This window comes from Ascaphus truei, chromosome 3, assembly GCF_040206685.1.
Source record: "Ascaphus truei isolate aAscTru1 chromosome 3, aAscTru1.hap1, whole genome shotgun sequence".
Taxonomy (NCBI): Eukaryota; Metazoa; Chordata; class Amphibia; order Anura; family Ascaphidae; genus Ascaphus; species Ascaphus truei.
This window is the reverse complement of record NC_134485.1, coordinates 27302130-27318233: the sequence shown is the minus strand read 5'-3', so window position 1 is coordinate 27318233 and position 16104 is coordinate 27302130. Positions and strand designations below refer to the sequence as shown.

At 51.0% G+C, this 16104-nt stretch overlaps 1 protein-coding gene across 9 annotated transcripts in view; it reads left to right on the top strand.

Annotated features, from left to right (window-relative positions):
* Window positions 1–16104, top strand: part of LOC142491365 (trifunctional purine biosynthetic protein adenosine-3-like) — a 68317-nt gene that overhangs the window by 2018 nt on the left and 50195 nt on the right. For 8 of the 9 annotated variants that reach the window (XR_012800380.1, XR_012800381.1, XM_075593838.1 and 5 more), the window contains exons 2-3: window positions 133–230; window positions 10634–10782. Coding sequence is in view for 7 of the 9 variants with exons in the window: in XM_075593838.1 (XP_075449953.1) it covers window positions 10638–10782 (145 nt within the window). In the remaining 2 variants the exon portion in view is untranslated. Of the gene's footprint in view, window positions 1–33; window positions 231–10633; window positions 10783–16104 lie in introns of those variants that run through there. The other variant, XM_075593839.1, reaches the window with a different exon arrangement.

The following is a 16104-nucleotide window of genomic DNA, read 5'->3' as shown; positions in this document are numbered from 1 at the left end:
CTCTGTCTCTCTCTCCCCTCTCTGTCTCTCTCTCACTCTCTGCCTCACACTCTCGATCTGGATATCTTATTTACCCTGTATATATTAACTGCCCTATACTACACCGAAATAACCTATACTGCTTTCTTCCAGATCTGACTCAAGCTTCACACGGAATCCCCCCTAACCCAGAAGACAGGTATAACATTGCGGGAATGAGGGTACCTGGACATTGAAGAACTGCGGATCAGGTAAGATCCCATGCGGGATTGCTGCTTTAAATATTGTGAAGCGGGGGCATCCAGACACTAGTTAAGGGGTGCAGGAAACTAGTCATTCACATCTGGCTTTTTTTTCTAGATCCGACATTTACACACACACACACACACACATTTTTTTAAGCGGGGGCGGGGTTGGGGGCGGGGTTGGGGGCGGGACTAGGTGGCGAGTAGATTTAGATCCGACATTTACACACACACACACACACACATTTTTTTAAGCGGGGGCGGGGTTGGGGGCGGGGTTGGGGGCGGGACTAGGTGGCGAGTAGATTTTTTGGTGCGGCGAGTAGATTTTTGGGTGATTTGTCAAGCACTGTATATATATATATATATATATATATATATATATATATATATATATATAAAACAAATATACACACGCATGTGTGTGTGTGTGTGTGTATATATATATTAACATTTGTTTCTTACGTAACTGTATGCTATGTTATTGCCAAAGTTTCAATATAATGAAGACAAAAAAAAATGATGGATAAGTTAATACTTTGCATTCTGCATTTTCTCCCTAAATATATATATTTACTTTTGTTTTAAAAAGAAGCATGCTATTCATATAAAAAATATCACATATAGCATTTGTGAACACAGTGAACTAGTGATGTTTGTGATAGGAATGAAACTGTGATTCAGCATGTAATGGGAGGGGTAATTTTGACCCAAACAGCCTCATTTTCCTTCTGCACTTCATGTATCAAAATACTGTGCCCCAGTTTTTCCCTGTGGGCGTCAGCTTGCAATTTGGGGAGTGTGAATAGGACATTTAGCAAACTCGTTCTTACATTTTCAGGCAGAAAACAATGCAGTGCTTGAAAGCTACATTTTCTGTGTTAAAATACCAACCTAACAAATTAAAACTCAGTTTTATTAGCGTAATTAAAATGAAGTGTACGGGATATGGAACAAAACAAACACGTGAACATATAATAAAAATCGGAGTGTGATTACATTTGTGTAATCGTTAATTTTAATTACTTCATTTTAATTACGTTAATAAAACCGAGTTTTAATTTGTTAGGTGTGTGCCACTACCTCAAGGGGATACTTTCCTGTCTCACCTTCCCATATTTCGCCTTCCCCAGTGAGCACCACCCTTCGCGCTAGTGTTCAGGGATTTTTAATTATCTAGACACCCTCCTCGTCCTGTGTTAGAAGCGAGGTTTCACCTTTTTGCCCCTCGGGGTATTTGTATACTACTTAAAATACCACCCCCAAGAATTTTTTCCATTACAACATCTTGTTTTTTTCATACATTTTTTTCCACTGTGGTCACTTGCTGTTTTCCGGTTTCTTTTTTTTTAATTTTTATGGCCGTCTCGTTGATTTCACAATGTTTCTCTCCAATATGATTTCCATTTGTACTTTGTGGGTTCTGAGAAATCCAATCAATGTGATGTGCTTCCAGCTATAAAGATGGTATAGACTCGGGGTGGCCAATCCCAGCCCTCAAGGGCTCCCAATGGGTCATGTTTTAAAGATATCCCAGCTTCAGCACAGGTGAGTCAATCAGTGGCTCAGTCAATGACAGAGCCACCTGTGCTGAAGCAGGGATATCCTTATAACCTGACCTGATGGTTTGAGGACTGGAGTTCAGCATCCCTGCCCTAGAGGTTCTCTCTTTAGAGAAAACATAAGGAGCCATTGCTCCTAGAACCAAAATGTACTAAGGGCAGTGATATTATTATTGTGTTAAATCTGAGTGATTTCTTACCTAAGCTGGCAATCGTTTGGTGCTCCTGTTATATATCTGTCACAATCCTGATTGTGTGCCTAACATAATGGCCGCCTTTCAGTTTCAATCAATCCTTCAGTCGGTGTAACTCAGCAGCTACAATGTATTCTTATATTACTAAGGTAACATTATCTATTGTTACAGTTTGCAGCTCAAACAGATGGGAACATTGGCAACAAATTATCACCAACAGGAAAGAGTTACAAAGATCTTGCACTGCTGGGGAGGAGGGCTAAAGCCTGCTTATAGAATAAGGATGCTTTAACACTCATTGAAACCGGCATTAAGAGTTGAATTAAAAAAACAAAAACAAAAAACAGTCACTTATCTAACACTACAGAACTGATTTATTTAAATATATATATATATATATGATGTCACATGTTTTGCTGCTTTAAATATATTAGACATCTGTGTACAGATATATATTACACATCAAGGTATAGAAGAACAAACTAGCAGATCTTGTAAGTAATCAGGTTGCTTATCTAATCTGTGTATTTATCTACCTGATATATATATATATATATATATATATATATATACCAGCTGATATACCCGGCGTTGCCCGTGATTGCAGGGGCGTGAAAGGCAGGGGGGGGCGTGAAAGGCAGGGGGGGGGGCGTGAAAGGCAGGGGGGGGGGCGTGAAAGGCAGGGAGGGGGGGCGTGAAAGGCAGGGAGGGGGGGACGTGAAAGGCAGGGAGGGGGGGGCGTGAAAGGCAGGGAGGGGGGGGGCGTGAAAGGCAGTGAGGGGGGGACGTGAAAGGCAGGGAGGGGGGACGTGAAAGGCAGGGAGGGGGGGCGTGAAAGGCAGGGAGGGGGGGGCGTGAAAGGCAGGGAGGGGAGGGGGCATGAAAGGCAGGGGGGGCTTGAAAGGCAGGGGGGGGGGCGTGAAAGTCAGGGAGAGGGGGGCGTGAAAGTCAGGGAGGGGGGGCGTGAAAGTCAGGGAGGGGGGGCGTGAAAGGCAGGGAGGGGGGGCGTGAAAGGCAGGGAGGGAGGGGATGGGGCGGGGGTTGTGTGAAAGGCAGGGAGGGAGGGGAGGGGGGGGTTGTGTGAAAGGCAGGGAGGGAGGAGAGGGTGGGGTTGCATGAAAGGCAGGGAGGGAGGGGAGAGGGGGGTTGCGTGAAAGGCAGGGAGGGAGGGGAGGGGGGGTTGCGTGAAAGGCAGGGAGGGAGGGTGGGGGGGGTTACGTGAAAGGCAGGGAGGGAGTGTAGGGGGGGTGCGTGAAAGGCAGGGAGGGAGGGGAGGGGGGGGTTCTGTGAAAGTCAGGGAGGGTGGGTAGGGGGGGGGCGTGAAAGGCAGGGAGGGTAGAGGGGGGGGTTGCGTGAAAGGCAGGGAGGGAGGAGGGGAGGAGGGGAGGGGGGGAGGGGGGGAGGGAGGGGGGGTTGCGTGAAAGGCAGGGAGGAGGGGGGGTTGTGTGAAAGGCAGGGAGGAGGGGGGGTTGCGTGAAAGGCAGGGAGGGAGGGGTTGCGTGAAAGGCAGGGAGGGAGGGGGGGGTTGCGTGAAAGGCAGGGAGGGAGGGGGGGGTTGCGTGAAAGGCAGGGAGGAGGGGGGGTTGCGTGAAAGGCAGGGAGGAGGGGGGGGTTGCGTGAAAGGCAGGGAGGAGGGGGGGGTTGCATGAAAGGCAGGGAGGAGGGGGGGTTGCGTGAAAGGCAGGGAGGAGGGGGGGGGTTGCATGAAAGGCAGGGAGGAGGGGGGGTTGCGTGAAAGGCAGGGAGGAGGGGGGGTTGCGTGAAAGGCAGGGAGGAGGGGGGGTTGCGTGAAAGGCAGGGAGGAGGGGGGGGGTTGCGTGAAAGGCAGGGAGGAGGGGGGGGTTGCGTGAAAGGCAGGGAGGAGGGGGGGTTGCGTGAAAGGCAGGGAGGAGGGGGGGTTGCGTGAAAGGCAGGGAGGAGGGGGGTTGCGTGAAAGGCAGGGAGGAGGGGGGGTTGCGTGAAAGGCAGGGAGGAGGGGGGGGTTGCGTGAAAGGCAGGGAGGAGGGGGGGTTGCGTGAAAGGCAGGGACGCCGCCCTCCTCCTCCACCTCGTGCTCGTCGGCGGTGTCCGTTGTCGGGGATGGTGAGCCGGGGTAGCGGCGTGTGGGTGGGGGTGGGGGGTGATCCGGAGAGAGTGTGCTCTGGGGGTTGGGGGGGAAGTGGGAGAGCGGGCTCGCGGCGGAGGCGCACACATCTCACCCCCCGGCCACGCATCTCCCTCCCCTCTGGCTGCAGGGAGAGTCGGAGAGAGCCGGAGGAGCGATCTCGGGGATGGGGAGCGTGCTTTGGCGGGGGGCCAAGAGCCCACCCCCCTCGGAGCTGTGTGGGGGCTGGAGCTGTCGGCAGTGAATGCGGGCGTTAAGTAGCGGAGCGGCGGTGAAGGGCGGTAAGTAGCGGAGCAGTATTGGTCAAGTAAGTGGTGGTGCTGGAGCGGTGGCGTGGCCGTGAAGTCGTCCATTGCGTAGCGGTCGGGAAGAAGCGGTGCGGGCGGGAAGGAGCGGAGTGGGCGGGAAGGAGCGGGCGGGAAGGAGCGGGCGGGAAGGAGCGGAGCGGGCGGGAAGGAGCGGAGCGGGCGGGAAGGAGCGGGCGGGAAGGAGCGGAGCGGGCGGGAAGGAGCGGGCGGGAAGGAGCGGGCGGGAAGGCGGGAAGGAGCGGGCGGGAAGGAGCGGGCGGGAAGGAGCGGAGCGGGCGGGAAGGAGCGGGCGGGAAGGAGCGGGCGGGAAGGAGCGGAGCGGGCGGGAAGGAGCGGGCGGGAAGGAGCGGAGCGGGCGGGAAGGAGCGGGCGGGAAGGAGCGGAGCGGGCGGGAAGGAGCGGAGCGGGCGGGAAGGAGCGGGCGGGAAGGAGCGGGCGGGAAGGAGCGGAGCGGGCGGGAAGGAGCGGGCGGGAAGGAGCGGAGCGGGCGGGAAGGAGCGGGCGGGAAGGAGCGGGCGGGAAGGAGCGGAGCGGGCGGGAAGGAGCGGGCGGGAAGGAGCGGAGCGGGCGGGAAGGAGCGGGCGGGAAGGAGCGGAGCGGGCGGGAAGGAGCGGGCGGGAAGGAGCGGAGCGGGCGGGAAGGAGCGGGCGGGAAGGAGCGGGCGGGAAGGAGCGGAGCGGGCGGGAAGGAGCGGGCGGGAAGGAGCGGAGCGGGCGGGAAGGAGCGGGCGGGAAGGAGCGGGCGGGAAGGAGCGGGCGGGAAGGAGCGGGCAGGAAGGAGCGGAGCGGGCGGGAAGGAGCGGAGCGGGCGGGAAGGAGCGGGCGGGAAGGAGCGGAGCGGGCGGGAAGGAGCGGGCGGGAAGGAGCGGGCGGGAAGGAGCGGAGCGGGCGGGAAGGAGCGGGCGGGGAAGGAGCGGGCGGGAAGGAGCGGGCGGGAAGGAGCGGAGCGGGCGGGAAGGAGCGGGCGGGAAGGAGCGGGCGGGAAGGAGCGGAGCGGGCGGGAAGGAGCGGGCGGGAAGGAGCGGGCGGGAAGGAGCGGAGCGGGCGGGAAGGAGCGGGCGGGAAGGAGCGGGCGGGAAGGAGCGGAGCGGGCGGGAAGGAGCGGGCGGGAAGGAGCGGAGCGGGCGGGAAGGAGCGGGCGGGAAGGAGCGGGCGGGAAGGAGCGGAGCGGGCGGGAAGGAGCGGGCGGGAAGGAGCGGGCGGGAAGGAGCGGAGCGGGCGGGAAGGAGCGGGCGGGAAGGAGCGGGCGGGAAGGAGCGGGCGGGAAGGAGCGGAGCGGGCGGGAAGGAGCGGGCGGGAAGGAGCGGAGCGGGCGGGAAGGAGCGGGCGGGAAGGAGCGGGCGGGAAGGAGCGGAGCGGGCGGGAAGGAGCGGGCGGGAAGGAGCGGGCGGGAAGGAGCGGGCGGGAAGGAGCGGAGCGGGCGGGAAGGAGCGGGCGGGAAGGAGCGGAGCGGGCGGGAAGGAGCGGGCGGGAAGGAGCGGGCGGGAAGGAGCGGAGCGGGCGGGAAGGAGCGGGCGGGAAGGAGCGGGCGGGAAGGAGCGGAGCGGGCGGGAAGGAGCGGGCGGGAAGGAGCGGAGCGGGCGGGAAGGAGCGGGCGGGAAGGAGCGGGCGGGAAGGAGCGGGCGGGAAGGAGCGGAGCGGGCGGGAAGGAGCGGGCGGGAAGGAGCGGGCGGGAAGGAGCGGGCGGGAAGGAGCGGAGCGGGCGGGAAGGAGCGGGCGGGAAGGAGCGGGCGGGAAGGAGCGGGCGGGAAGGAGCGGAGCGGGCGGGAAGGAGCGGGCGGGAAGGAGCGGAGCGGGCGGGAAGGAGCGGGCGGGAAGGAGCGGGCGGGAAGGAGCGGGCGGGAAGGAGCGGGCGGGAAGGAGCGGAGCGGGCGGGAAGGAGCGGGCGGGAAGGAGCGGGCGGGAAGGAGCGGGCGGGAAGGAGCGGAGCGGGCGGGAAGGAGCGGGCGGGAAGGAGCGGAGCGGGCGGGAAGGAGCGGGCGGGAAGGAGCGGGCGGGAAGGAGCGGAGCGGGCGGGAAGGAGCGGGCGGGAAGGAGCGGGCGGGAAGGAGCGGGCGGGAAGGAGCGGGCGGGAAGGCTATTTGGTGGTCGAGTAAGAGGGGGGGGGGCTGGAATAAAATAATGTTATAAAGGGAAATAATTTAACATTGGCAAAGCGGGACATTGTATAATGTCAATGTAAGGTAGATGTTATGTTGTAAGTTCGTGTGGCGGCCATTTTAGAAAGTAAATAAAGAGTGCGTAGGTGAAGGTACGGGCGGGCATTGTTGTAATAAAAATGTAAAGTGCGTAGTGACGCACGCCATTCTTTTGATATATATTTATTTGAATATATGTGTTTTTTAGTAAGGCAGTGTTGATCGTGCGTGGGAGTGTCGTCGTGTGTGTGCGGAGGCCATATGGGCGGCCATGTGCACAGGGACTGTCGGCTGGCCGTTGCGGAGGGAGAATGGCGGTTGAATTTGCGCGGCTATAGGGAGTGCGGTTGGTCCGGCGGTTAGTCCGGCCATGTGCATATGAAGGAGGCCATATGGGCGGCCCTGTGCACAGGGAGTGTCGCTGTTGAATGTGCGCAGCTATAGGGAGTGCGCTACGTCCGTTGTGCCTACAGTTGTGGCTACAGGGGAGTAAGCATGAGTGTCAGCTACAGGGGAGTAAGCATGAGTGTCAGCTACAGGGGAGTAAGCATGAGTGTCAGCTACAGGGGAGTAAGCATGAGTGTCAGCTACAGGGGAGTAAGCATGAGTGTCAGCTACAGGGGAGTAAGCATGAGTGTCAGCTATGGGATGACAGTGTGTACACAGGGGTGACAGCATGACTGAGTTGTGGGATGACAGGGGTCAGTGTGAGTGTGTGGGATGACAGTGAGTGTGTGTGTGTACACAGGGGTGACAGCATGACTCAGAGGTACACAGGGGTGACAGCATGACTGAGTTGTGGGATGACAGGGGTCAGTGTGAGTGTGTGGGATGACAGTGAGTGTGTGTGTGTACACAGGGGTGACAGCATGACTCAGAGGTACACAGGGGTGACAGCATGACTCAGAGGTACACAGGGGTGACAGCATGACTCAGAGGTACACAGGGGTGACAGCATGACTCAGAGGTACACAGGGGTGACAGCATGACTCAGAGTTGTGGGATGACAGTGACTGTGTGTAGACAGGGTTCAGTGTGACTGTGTAGACAGGGACTGTGTGTGTGTGTGTGTGTGTGTGTGTGTGTGTGTGTGTGTGTGTGTGTGTGTGTGTGTGTGTGTGTGTGTTTGTGTGTGTGTGTGTGTGTGTGTGTGTGTTTGTGTGTGTGTAGACAGGGGTGAGAGTGTGACATGTAAACTTACCAAGGACTCCGCAGGGGTTCTCTGGGGGTATGGTGTCAGTGTGAGTGTGTGAGAGTGAAGTAGGTGTGTGTCAGTGATGTCACTGTACCTTTTGGCCAATGAGAGTCGTGTGGGAGGGACATAGTGTCTATGTGTGTGTCACAGTGGGGCGTATCCCTTGGCCAATGAGAGTCGGGGTGGCCACGGACCAATCAGATTCAAAGCAGCTAGCACTAACCTTTCTATTTTATATATTAAGATTTGCATTGTAACCTCCGTCATTCCCAGAATGCAGCTGTAATGTTGTTAGTCTTTTGGTGTGAAGCTTTTGTGTTGCACATTTGTTAATTAAAGTGCCTGCTGAAAAGTCACAATCCTTGTGTGCCATCGCTGTAAAGCGTTCTCTCTATTTCCATTTGTATGAATAATTGCCAGGCCGTATCATTTCCCTGAAGGTCACATTATCTGGATACATAATTGCAGTTCTGGGTAGGTTACAACTCTACATAAATATACTTATACAGGCAGTCCTCGTTTTACAACGCTTCGCTTTACAACGAATGGCTTATCCAACGCTATGCAATGCATACCTATGTTCATTTTTACAACGCCAAAACGGCTTATCCAACGCTCTTACGGCGCTTTGCAACGTTGTGTATGTGTATATATATATACACTAATTGAAAGATTCAACAGCGCCTGGGTGTGTACTAGCCCCACAGTAGACTCCTGACAACAAACAGACCACAAAAAATGTTAGCACAGATGACCCGTATAAAACAATTGTAAAAATGTATTATTATAAAACATATATAGGAACTCAGATGGTGGTCATAAGTATTGATGGTGAGTGTGTGTAAAATATACACGTAGCGCCTTGAAACCACGTGCCCTACGTGATGAAATCCGTCAATCGGAAGAAACGCGTACACGTAGGTCTGATGTACTGAAGTAAACTGAAGTAAACATTCAGCGAGCAGCTACTTGTTGGCGCATGGGTTTACCCATACAATGCTTAATTTGCATTGACAAATTATGAGTGAGCATTTGTCTTGTGATTTTTTATTAAAATTTTGTTACCAGATTTTACACATGGATCGGGCGCTTTTTTTCTTGTTTCTCCAATATATATATACATATAAACAACGTTGCAAAGCGTCGTAAGAGCGTATATATATATAATATTATACTATATAATATTATATTATACTATATAATATATTGTTTATTATAATATTTTATATATATAATACAGGATATACACTATATAATTTATGTGTGTGCTGCATATCTATTTGCCTGCATAAAATATTTGGTGTATTTTAGTGTTAAAAATGCCTTCAGGAACGGAACCTTTCATTTAAACAGTGTTCCTATGGGAAAATGTGTTTCGCTTTACAACGTTTCGCTATCCAACGCCATTTTGAGTAACACATTGTGTTGGATAACCGAGGACTGCCTGTATTATACATACTGCTACTTTCATGCGTTGCTATTTTGGAAGAAAATACTATTTTTATGTTTCATATCCCACTTATTTTATTAACTTATTTTATTAGGGGTGCAATACAGTACATATTCAGGGAATAAGGAAGGCACCATCGTGCCGAAACGCGTTGGATTAACATTGGAACAAGCACGCAGTACCCCCAAGATTGAGAGGGTCCAGCTGCAGGTTCCTGCAACTCACAGACTCCGCATTCCAGCAGCGTCTGCGTTTACGTCAGTTAGTCAACCGGATACTATCGGAAGTGACGTCACATCCGGGTTCCAACGGAGCGAGAGGAGGACGCCAGCCGCAGCAGGTTCTCCCGGCAACAAGTGCGACCCCTTGGTGTCCGGCGCACAGAGGATTAACGCTTCAGCAGTGTGACATCACAGCGGTGAACATCAGCCACAAGTTCTCCTCAGAATCCCAAGAACCCACGGAGGACGTCGAGGAGAGTGACGTAGGACTACAGATCCCCCCTGAATTGGGCTTCAACAATCAATCAGCCAATTTATCCGGTTTTATTATTTTATTGATTAATGTGATACTATTCTGTTATTATTATTTTTCACAATACAGGCCGTCCTCAGTTATCCAACGGAATCCGTTCTGGAAGTAGCGTTGGATAGTGAAACCGCTGTAAAGCGAGTCCCATGTTAATCAGTGGCGGTGAGCGTTGGATAACGCATTCTGGGATCGAAAACCGGCCCTCAGGGTTGTATTGTAAAGCGTTGGATACGCCATTCGTTGTAAAGTGAAACGTTGGATAGCGAGGACTACCTGTGTACAGTATTTGCTTGCATGACTTGCGCCCCACTTTTTTTGTTCCTTTTGAGGTTCCCGGAATACTTACGCGGGTAGCTGCAGCAGGTTATTTCCTGGCTTAATAGAGCGCCACACTGGCCAATGGGAAGCCGCGATGGATGCCGTCACTGGTTCCGACTGGCGCCGCGTAACACAGGAGATTTAAATGCCATTCTGTTTCCCAATGGAGGGGGTGCTACCGGCGGCATCGTCTCCAGCAAGTATCTCGGGAAGCACAGGGGACCCTCGGAGCTGAAATGAACACGGTTCGGCTCTGGAGACCCCCCCTGCTTGAAAAAACAAAACATTGTTGAGCTGCTCCTTTAATATCTGTGGGTCAATTAGCTAGAGAGGCAATTATGAAATAGCGAGAGAGCAAAGAGAGGGGGCAGTAAAACTCCACATAAACTTCAATGTTCCGAAACGGTCAGGATAAACCTTAAAAAATGATTGTAAGATATGTAAACTTGTCTGAGTTCCTTAGTTTTAATCTATTAACCCCTTCGCTGCCACATGTGCTTGCAAAACATTGCGCAGCGATGCGCAGCGCTGGCAGAGACAAAGGTTAAACGCAGCACGGCCATTAGTTCAGTTTGGAACTTGCTGCACATTAACATGCCTCTGTTCACAGAGCGATGTCTGACAAAGTGCTGGTGATTGGCAGTGGGGCCAGAGAGCACGCTCTGGCCTGGAAGCTGGCACAGTCTGCCCATGTCAAACAGGTTCTAGTCGCCCCGGGAAACGCAGGCACTGCCGACAGCGGGAAGATCTCCAATTCAGGTCAGTAAGACACACAGGTAAAACTTTGTAGGTGATGAATCAAAGGTGGGTATTTATTAAACTGAGATATCGCCAATCGGGTCACTACTGGGCGGGAAGCCTCATTAACTTTCGTGATCATTTCCGTGCGATAGTGACCCGGTCAGCACTACTGCAGTTTAATGAATAACACCCAAAGTATTTAAGCTGTAAAACTGGTGCAATACTGGTTTAACCTAAAAAATAACATTCCTTTGGAAGTGGTGGGGTGTTTTTCTTTTCGGGGGTGGGGAGGGGGGTGGTGGTTTGCCTCCGAAACTTTTTGTATCACTGGCAATCCACCAGGATTGGTGGACCAGCGTGCTAAGGGTTAACATGTGCTTGTCCTTTGTTGAATCGGCAACCCCACCCACTGGAATGTTAATGAGCCATGGGGACACAAAGGAAAGATCTTTTTGTTCACTCCAGCGTACATCTGCGTTGCCCCAAAGGCGCACAGCCTTTGGCGCATCCGAAGGTCTGCCAAAGGGCGTGAGCTGTTTGCTGCCGTTTGCTGATGTTAGTTGATGTTAAAGCTGCTCTATTTCTATCTGAAACTCACAAGCCCTCTATCCCCTGTACCCAATTTTCCTACTCTATCTGTCCATGAAATGTATGTTAAATGACTGTTTGACCTCTGTTCTTTTATTGTAACCATGTATTTTTTTTTTTTTTTTCCAAACTTTTTTATTGGGTAGATACACAGTTACATATATGCAATTGTCAACATTTACATCCCAACATATTACACCATTTTCAAATTTTGTGGAAGAGAGGCAAGGAAACTTGCCCATGAGGAGCACTTCCCAAGAGGGGGAAGCTTAGTATAGTACCGAAGAAGGAGAAGAACAGGTGTGGGGGGGGGGGGAGGGGGAGGAAAAGAGGGGGCGGGGAGGGGCGGGAGAGTGTATCTTCTTCTGGGCGGCCTGCGTCCCAGTTTATTAGGGTAGTAGTCCTTTATGAAGGGGATTCCTGTTTCGACCCTGGAAGGGGACCCTAGTCCTGTAATGTCATCCACGGTTCCCACACCCTTTCGAATGGTTTAATTTTTTGCTTTAGGTAGGCTGTAAGCTTTTCCATAAGCATCACTTCGTTGATTCTTTTTTTAATCATTCCCTTAGTAGGGGGGGCTACCTTCTTCCAGGAGGACGCTATTTCACATCTCGCCGCTGTGAGGATAAAGGAGATCAATTTCCTAGTTGGGCGACCAATTTCCTCAGTTGGTCTGGCCAGTAGGTAGGTCAATGGCTCAATGGGTAACTCGAGGTCTGTGACCTCTTTTATTAAATTTTGGACCGTAGTCCAGTATTTCTTAATTTCTGGACATGCCCACCATATATGGGCCATGTCCCCCCTTTGGCCACAGCCTCTCCAGCACAGATCTGATGCCAGAGGGTAGATTTGTTTTAATCTCACTGGCGTGAGGTACCAATAGAAGAGTACTTTATAAATGTTTTCCCTTGTGGTGGTGCAGATGGATGTCTCTGCGGCCGCTCCCCAGATTTCTTTCCAGTCTTCCTCCTCAATAGTTATATTTAGGTCCGCGGCCCATTTAAACATGTAGTCATGTTGAGGAGATCCCTCCCTTGTTTCCATTTCCGAGTAGATCTTGGATATTAGTCCCCTTTGGTCCGAGTCAGACTTGCAGAGTCCCTCAAATCTAGTGGGAAAGGGGAATTCCAGGCTTGGCGATACTTTTTGAGCGAAATGTCTGATTTGGAGGTACTTAAACGCATCCAAGTTCGGGATCTTATATTTTGCTTTCAGGTCTCGATAGCTTAGGAGACTTCCTAGACACATTATGTCCATTAGCGTCTTTATTCCTTCTGATTTTAGTTGGTCGAACTGTTTTGATGCACATCCCGGTGGGAACTTAGGGTTGTCAAATATTGGTGTAAGTTGCGAGCCCGTAGAGGCGAGCTTATATTTGTTTTTAGTTTTTAGCCAAACTTCCCATGTGTGCCTTGCTGTTCTTAGTTTAAATTTTTGCGGTGGCATGTCTCCCCTTTCCATACTCCATAGGTATGCTGGCAGAGAAGGCATTTTAGCATAGAATGTTTCTATTTGGAGCCAACATCTTTGGGTCGAGTCTGCGTTCCATAGTACCGCTTGCTTTAGTTGAGCAGCCTGATAATATTTTTGGATATCCGGGACTCCCATGCCCCCTCTCCCCCGTGATGACAGCAGAACTGATCGGGCTACTCTGGGTCTTTTGCCTTGCCAAATGAAATGGAACATCCTGTTTTGGATGTTTTTAAGCTCTGAGCCGGGGACATGGACCGGAAGGGTTTGGAAATAATACAGTAATCTTGGGAGAATATTCATTTTTAGAGATATCATCCTTCCGATCCATGATATTTGGTAATCTTCCCATTTGCTCAAATCCTTTTTGATTTTGTCAAAGAGAGCTGGGTAGTTACACTGATATAGTGACTGGTAGTCCCTTGATACATTCACTCCCAGGTATTTGATGTGTGAAGGGCTCCATTTGTATGCAAAGTTTATTTTGATTAGTTTCACTTCTGGCTCTGTTAGACTGATGTTTAGGGCCTCCGATTTATCACTATTAATTTTGTATCCTGATATACCTCCAAAGTCCTCGAGCTCCTTCTGGAGATTGGGAAGGGAGGTCTGAGGCTTGGTTAGCGTTAGAATGATATCATCGGCAAACAGGGAGATCTTATAATTTATTTTTCCAATCGTTATGCCCTGGATATTTATATTGTTTCGAATTTTAGCCGCCAAGGGTTCTATGGTGAGAGCAAAGAGGAGGGGGGACAAGGGGCATCCCTGTCTTGTACCATTTTTTATTTGGAATCTCTCTGAGTTTCCTCCTGGTAGTTTTACAATTGCTGACGGGTTTTGGTACAACGCCTTTACTCCTTCTAGGTATGTATCTTTGAAACCGAATTTCTCCAACGTTTTAGTGAGGAAAAGCCAATCAATTCTATCAAATGCCTTCTCTGCGTCTAAACTTAATAGCATTGCCTTGGAGTTTGTAAGATGGACGTGTTCAATGATGTCAAAAATCTTTCTGGTATTGTCCGAGGCTTGACGCCCTTGGACGAACCCCAACCTGGTCTATATTTATTAATCTTGGCAGAATGGGGTTCAACCGATTCGCCAGGATTTTACTATATAGTTTCAAATCATTATTTAAAAGTGAGATGGGTCTGTAGCTCCCACACTGTGTTGGGTCTTTCCCCTCTTTATGAATAATGGCCAGGTTAGCTAGGGACATTGATGAAGGGATCGGGTTCCCTTCCAGGAATGAGTTAAACAGGTTCATCAAATGCGGGGTCAGGATTGGGAGGAACTTTTTTATAATAGGTATTGGAGAAGCCATCTGGGCCTGGTGCTTTGGATGTTTTAGAGACCTTTACCGCGGATATCAGTTCTTCTTTCGTGATTTTGGAGTTGAGGTGGGAATTTTCTTCCTCCGTCAACTTGGGTAGATCACAATCAGCTAGATAGCTTAAGATTGCTTCCGCCTTTGCCGACTCTGAGGCCCCCTTTTGAGTCTTCAAATTGTAGAGTTTAGTATAAAATTTAGTGAATTCGTCCGCTATTTTCTTCTCGTTATATAGCACCTCACCAGACCCCTTTCTGATCGCCGTGATCTGGGATCTTTTTTGTACGCCTCTTAGTTTAGAGGCCAACAGTCTATCAGCCTTATTACCCTTATCGTAATACCTCTGGTTTGTCCATTTGAGGGCCTTTTCCACCCTTTCAAGTTGGATGTTCTTTAACTCATTTCTAGTGGTGATCAGGGCTTTATAGATTCTTTTTGAAGGGTTAATTTTATGTTGTTGTTCCAAATTGGTTATTTTCTCTGTCAGATCCTTTGTTATTTTTGCCTTGACTTTTTTCTTGTGGGAGGCAATTGAGATAAAGTTACCTCTGATTGCAGCCTTATGGGCTTCCCACAGTATTGCAGGAGATGAGACCGTACCACAATTGTTAATGAAGTACTCCTTAAGGGCCTTTTTGATCTTTCTCTCCACCTCTGGGCAATTTAGCAGTGTGTCATTTAATTTCCAATTGTAGGAGAATGTTTTTATGAAGGGGACCGATAGGGTTAAAGTGATTGGCGCATGATCTGACCAGGACGTTGGGCCTATGTCTGAGCCTACTGAGGCCTCTAGGATATTTCTGGATCCCAGAAAGTAATCAATACGAGAATAGGTCTGGTGAGGTGCTGAGAAGAATGTGTAGTCTCTTTGGCCCTGATGTTGGGTTCTCCATATATCCATCAAGGAAAATTCCTTTAGTATTTCTCTGAATCTCTTCCCTTTGCTAAGGGATTGGGGCAGGTGTGGTCGGCCTGGGGTGGATGATTTATCTTCTGTTGGGTCAAGGGCCATGTTCAGGTCTCCCCCCACTATCACTGATGACAGGTATCTCGGGTCTAAGTCCTCTAGTACTTTTTTCAGAAATACTATCTGGTTTTCATTTGGGGCATATAGATTGACCAGAGCGATTTCCGTACCCGAGAGTGTGCCATACACCACAAGGAATCTACCCTCTGGATCTGTTACTGTTTTTGTTAAATTGAATGGGGTTCCTTGGCGGACTAAAATTGCAACTCCCCTTTTTTTACTGCTAAATGAGGAATAAAACCCCAAGGGGAATGCATTTTGGAATGTTTTAGGCGGATCCTGAGATGTAAAATGCGTCTCCTGGAGGAAAATGATATCTCCACCGGATCTCTTCATTTCTTGAAGAGCTAATCGTCTTTTTCTATTATTTTGTAGACCTTTTACATTAAGAGAGACCAATTTAATTGCAGATATGCTAGCCATAGGAGCTTTTATCAGCATAGTTTTTTAGGGCCTCACTTTTCCCAACGGCGAGGTCCTGCTTTAGCGCTTCGTTTATTTCCTTTAGGGTGTGGGGCCGTGCGGTCTGTGGGGCGTGTGTCTCTACGTTTGGGTCGCCTCCCCAGGGGAAGGGGGGGGAGGAGGGGGGAGGGGAAGTACAGGGGTGGGTAGGGGGGTGGAAGTCCTGCTGGGACAGTATCAGCAGGGGTTGTGGAGAAGAAAATGAAAAGGACTAGGCTTTTGAGTGGCCTAGTACAAGTAGTGACCGGTAGTCTACTAGCCGGTTGTTGGGCTTAAGGCCCTTGGGAGGTGGTTCCGGGTCTGTCTCCTCTCTGGTCGGGCAGGGAGACGTGGACCTTTACCTAGTGTTTTTGAGTACACCTTATTTCTGACTTTGGGTTTAATGTTGGAGTCACGAGTAGGAGGGCCGGTTAGGTTCAGTTGGTTAGTGTGGCGGAGAGGGAATATTTGGTCGGGGGGTTGG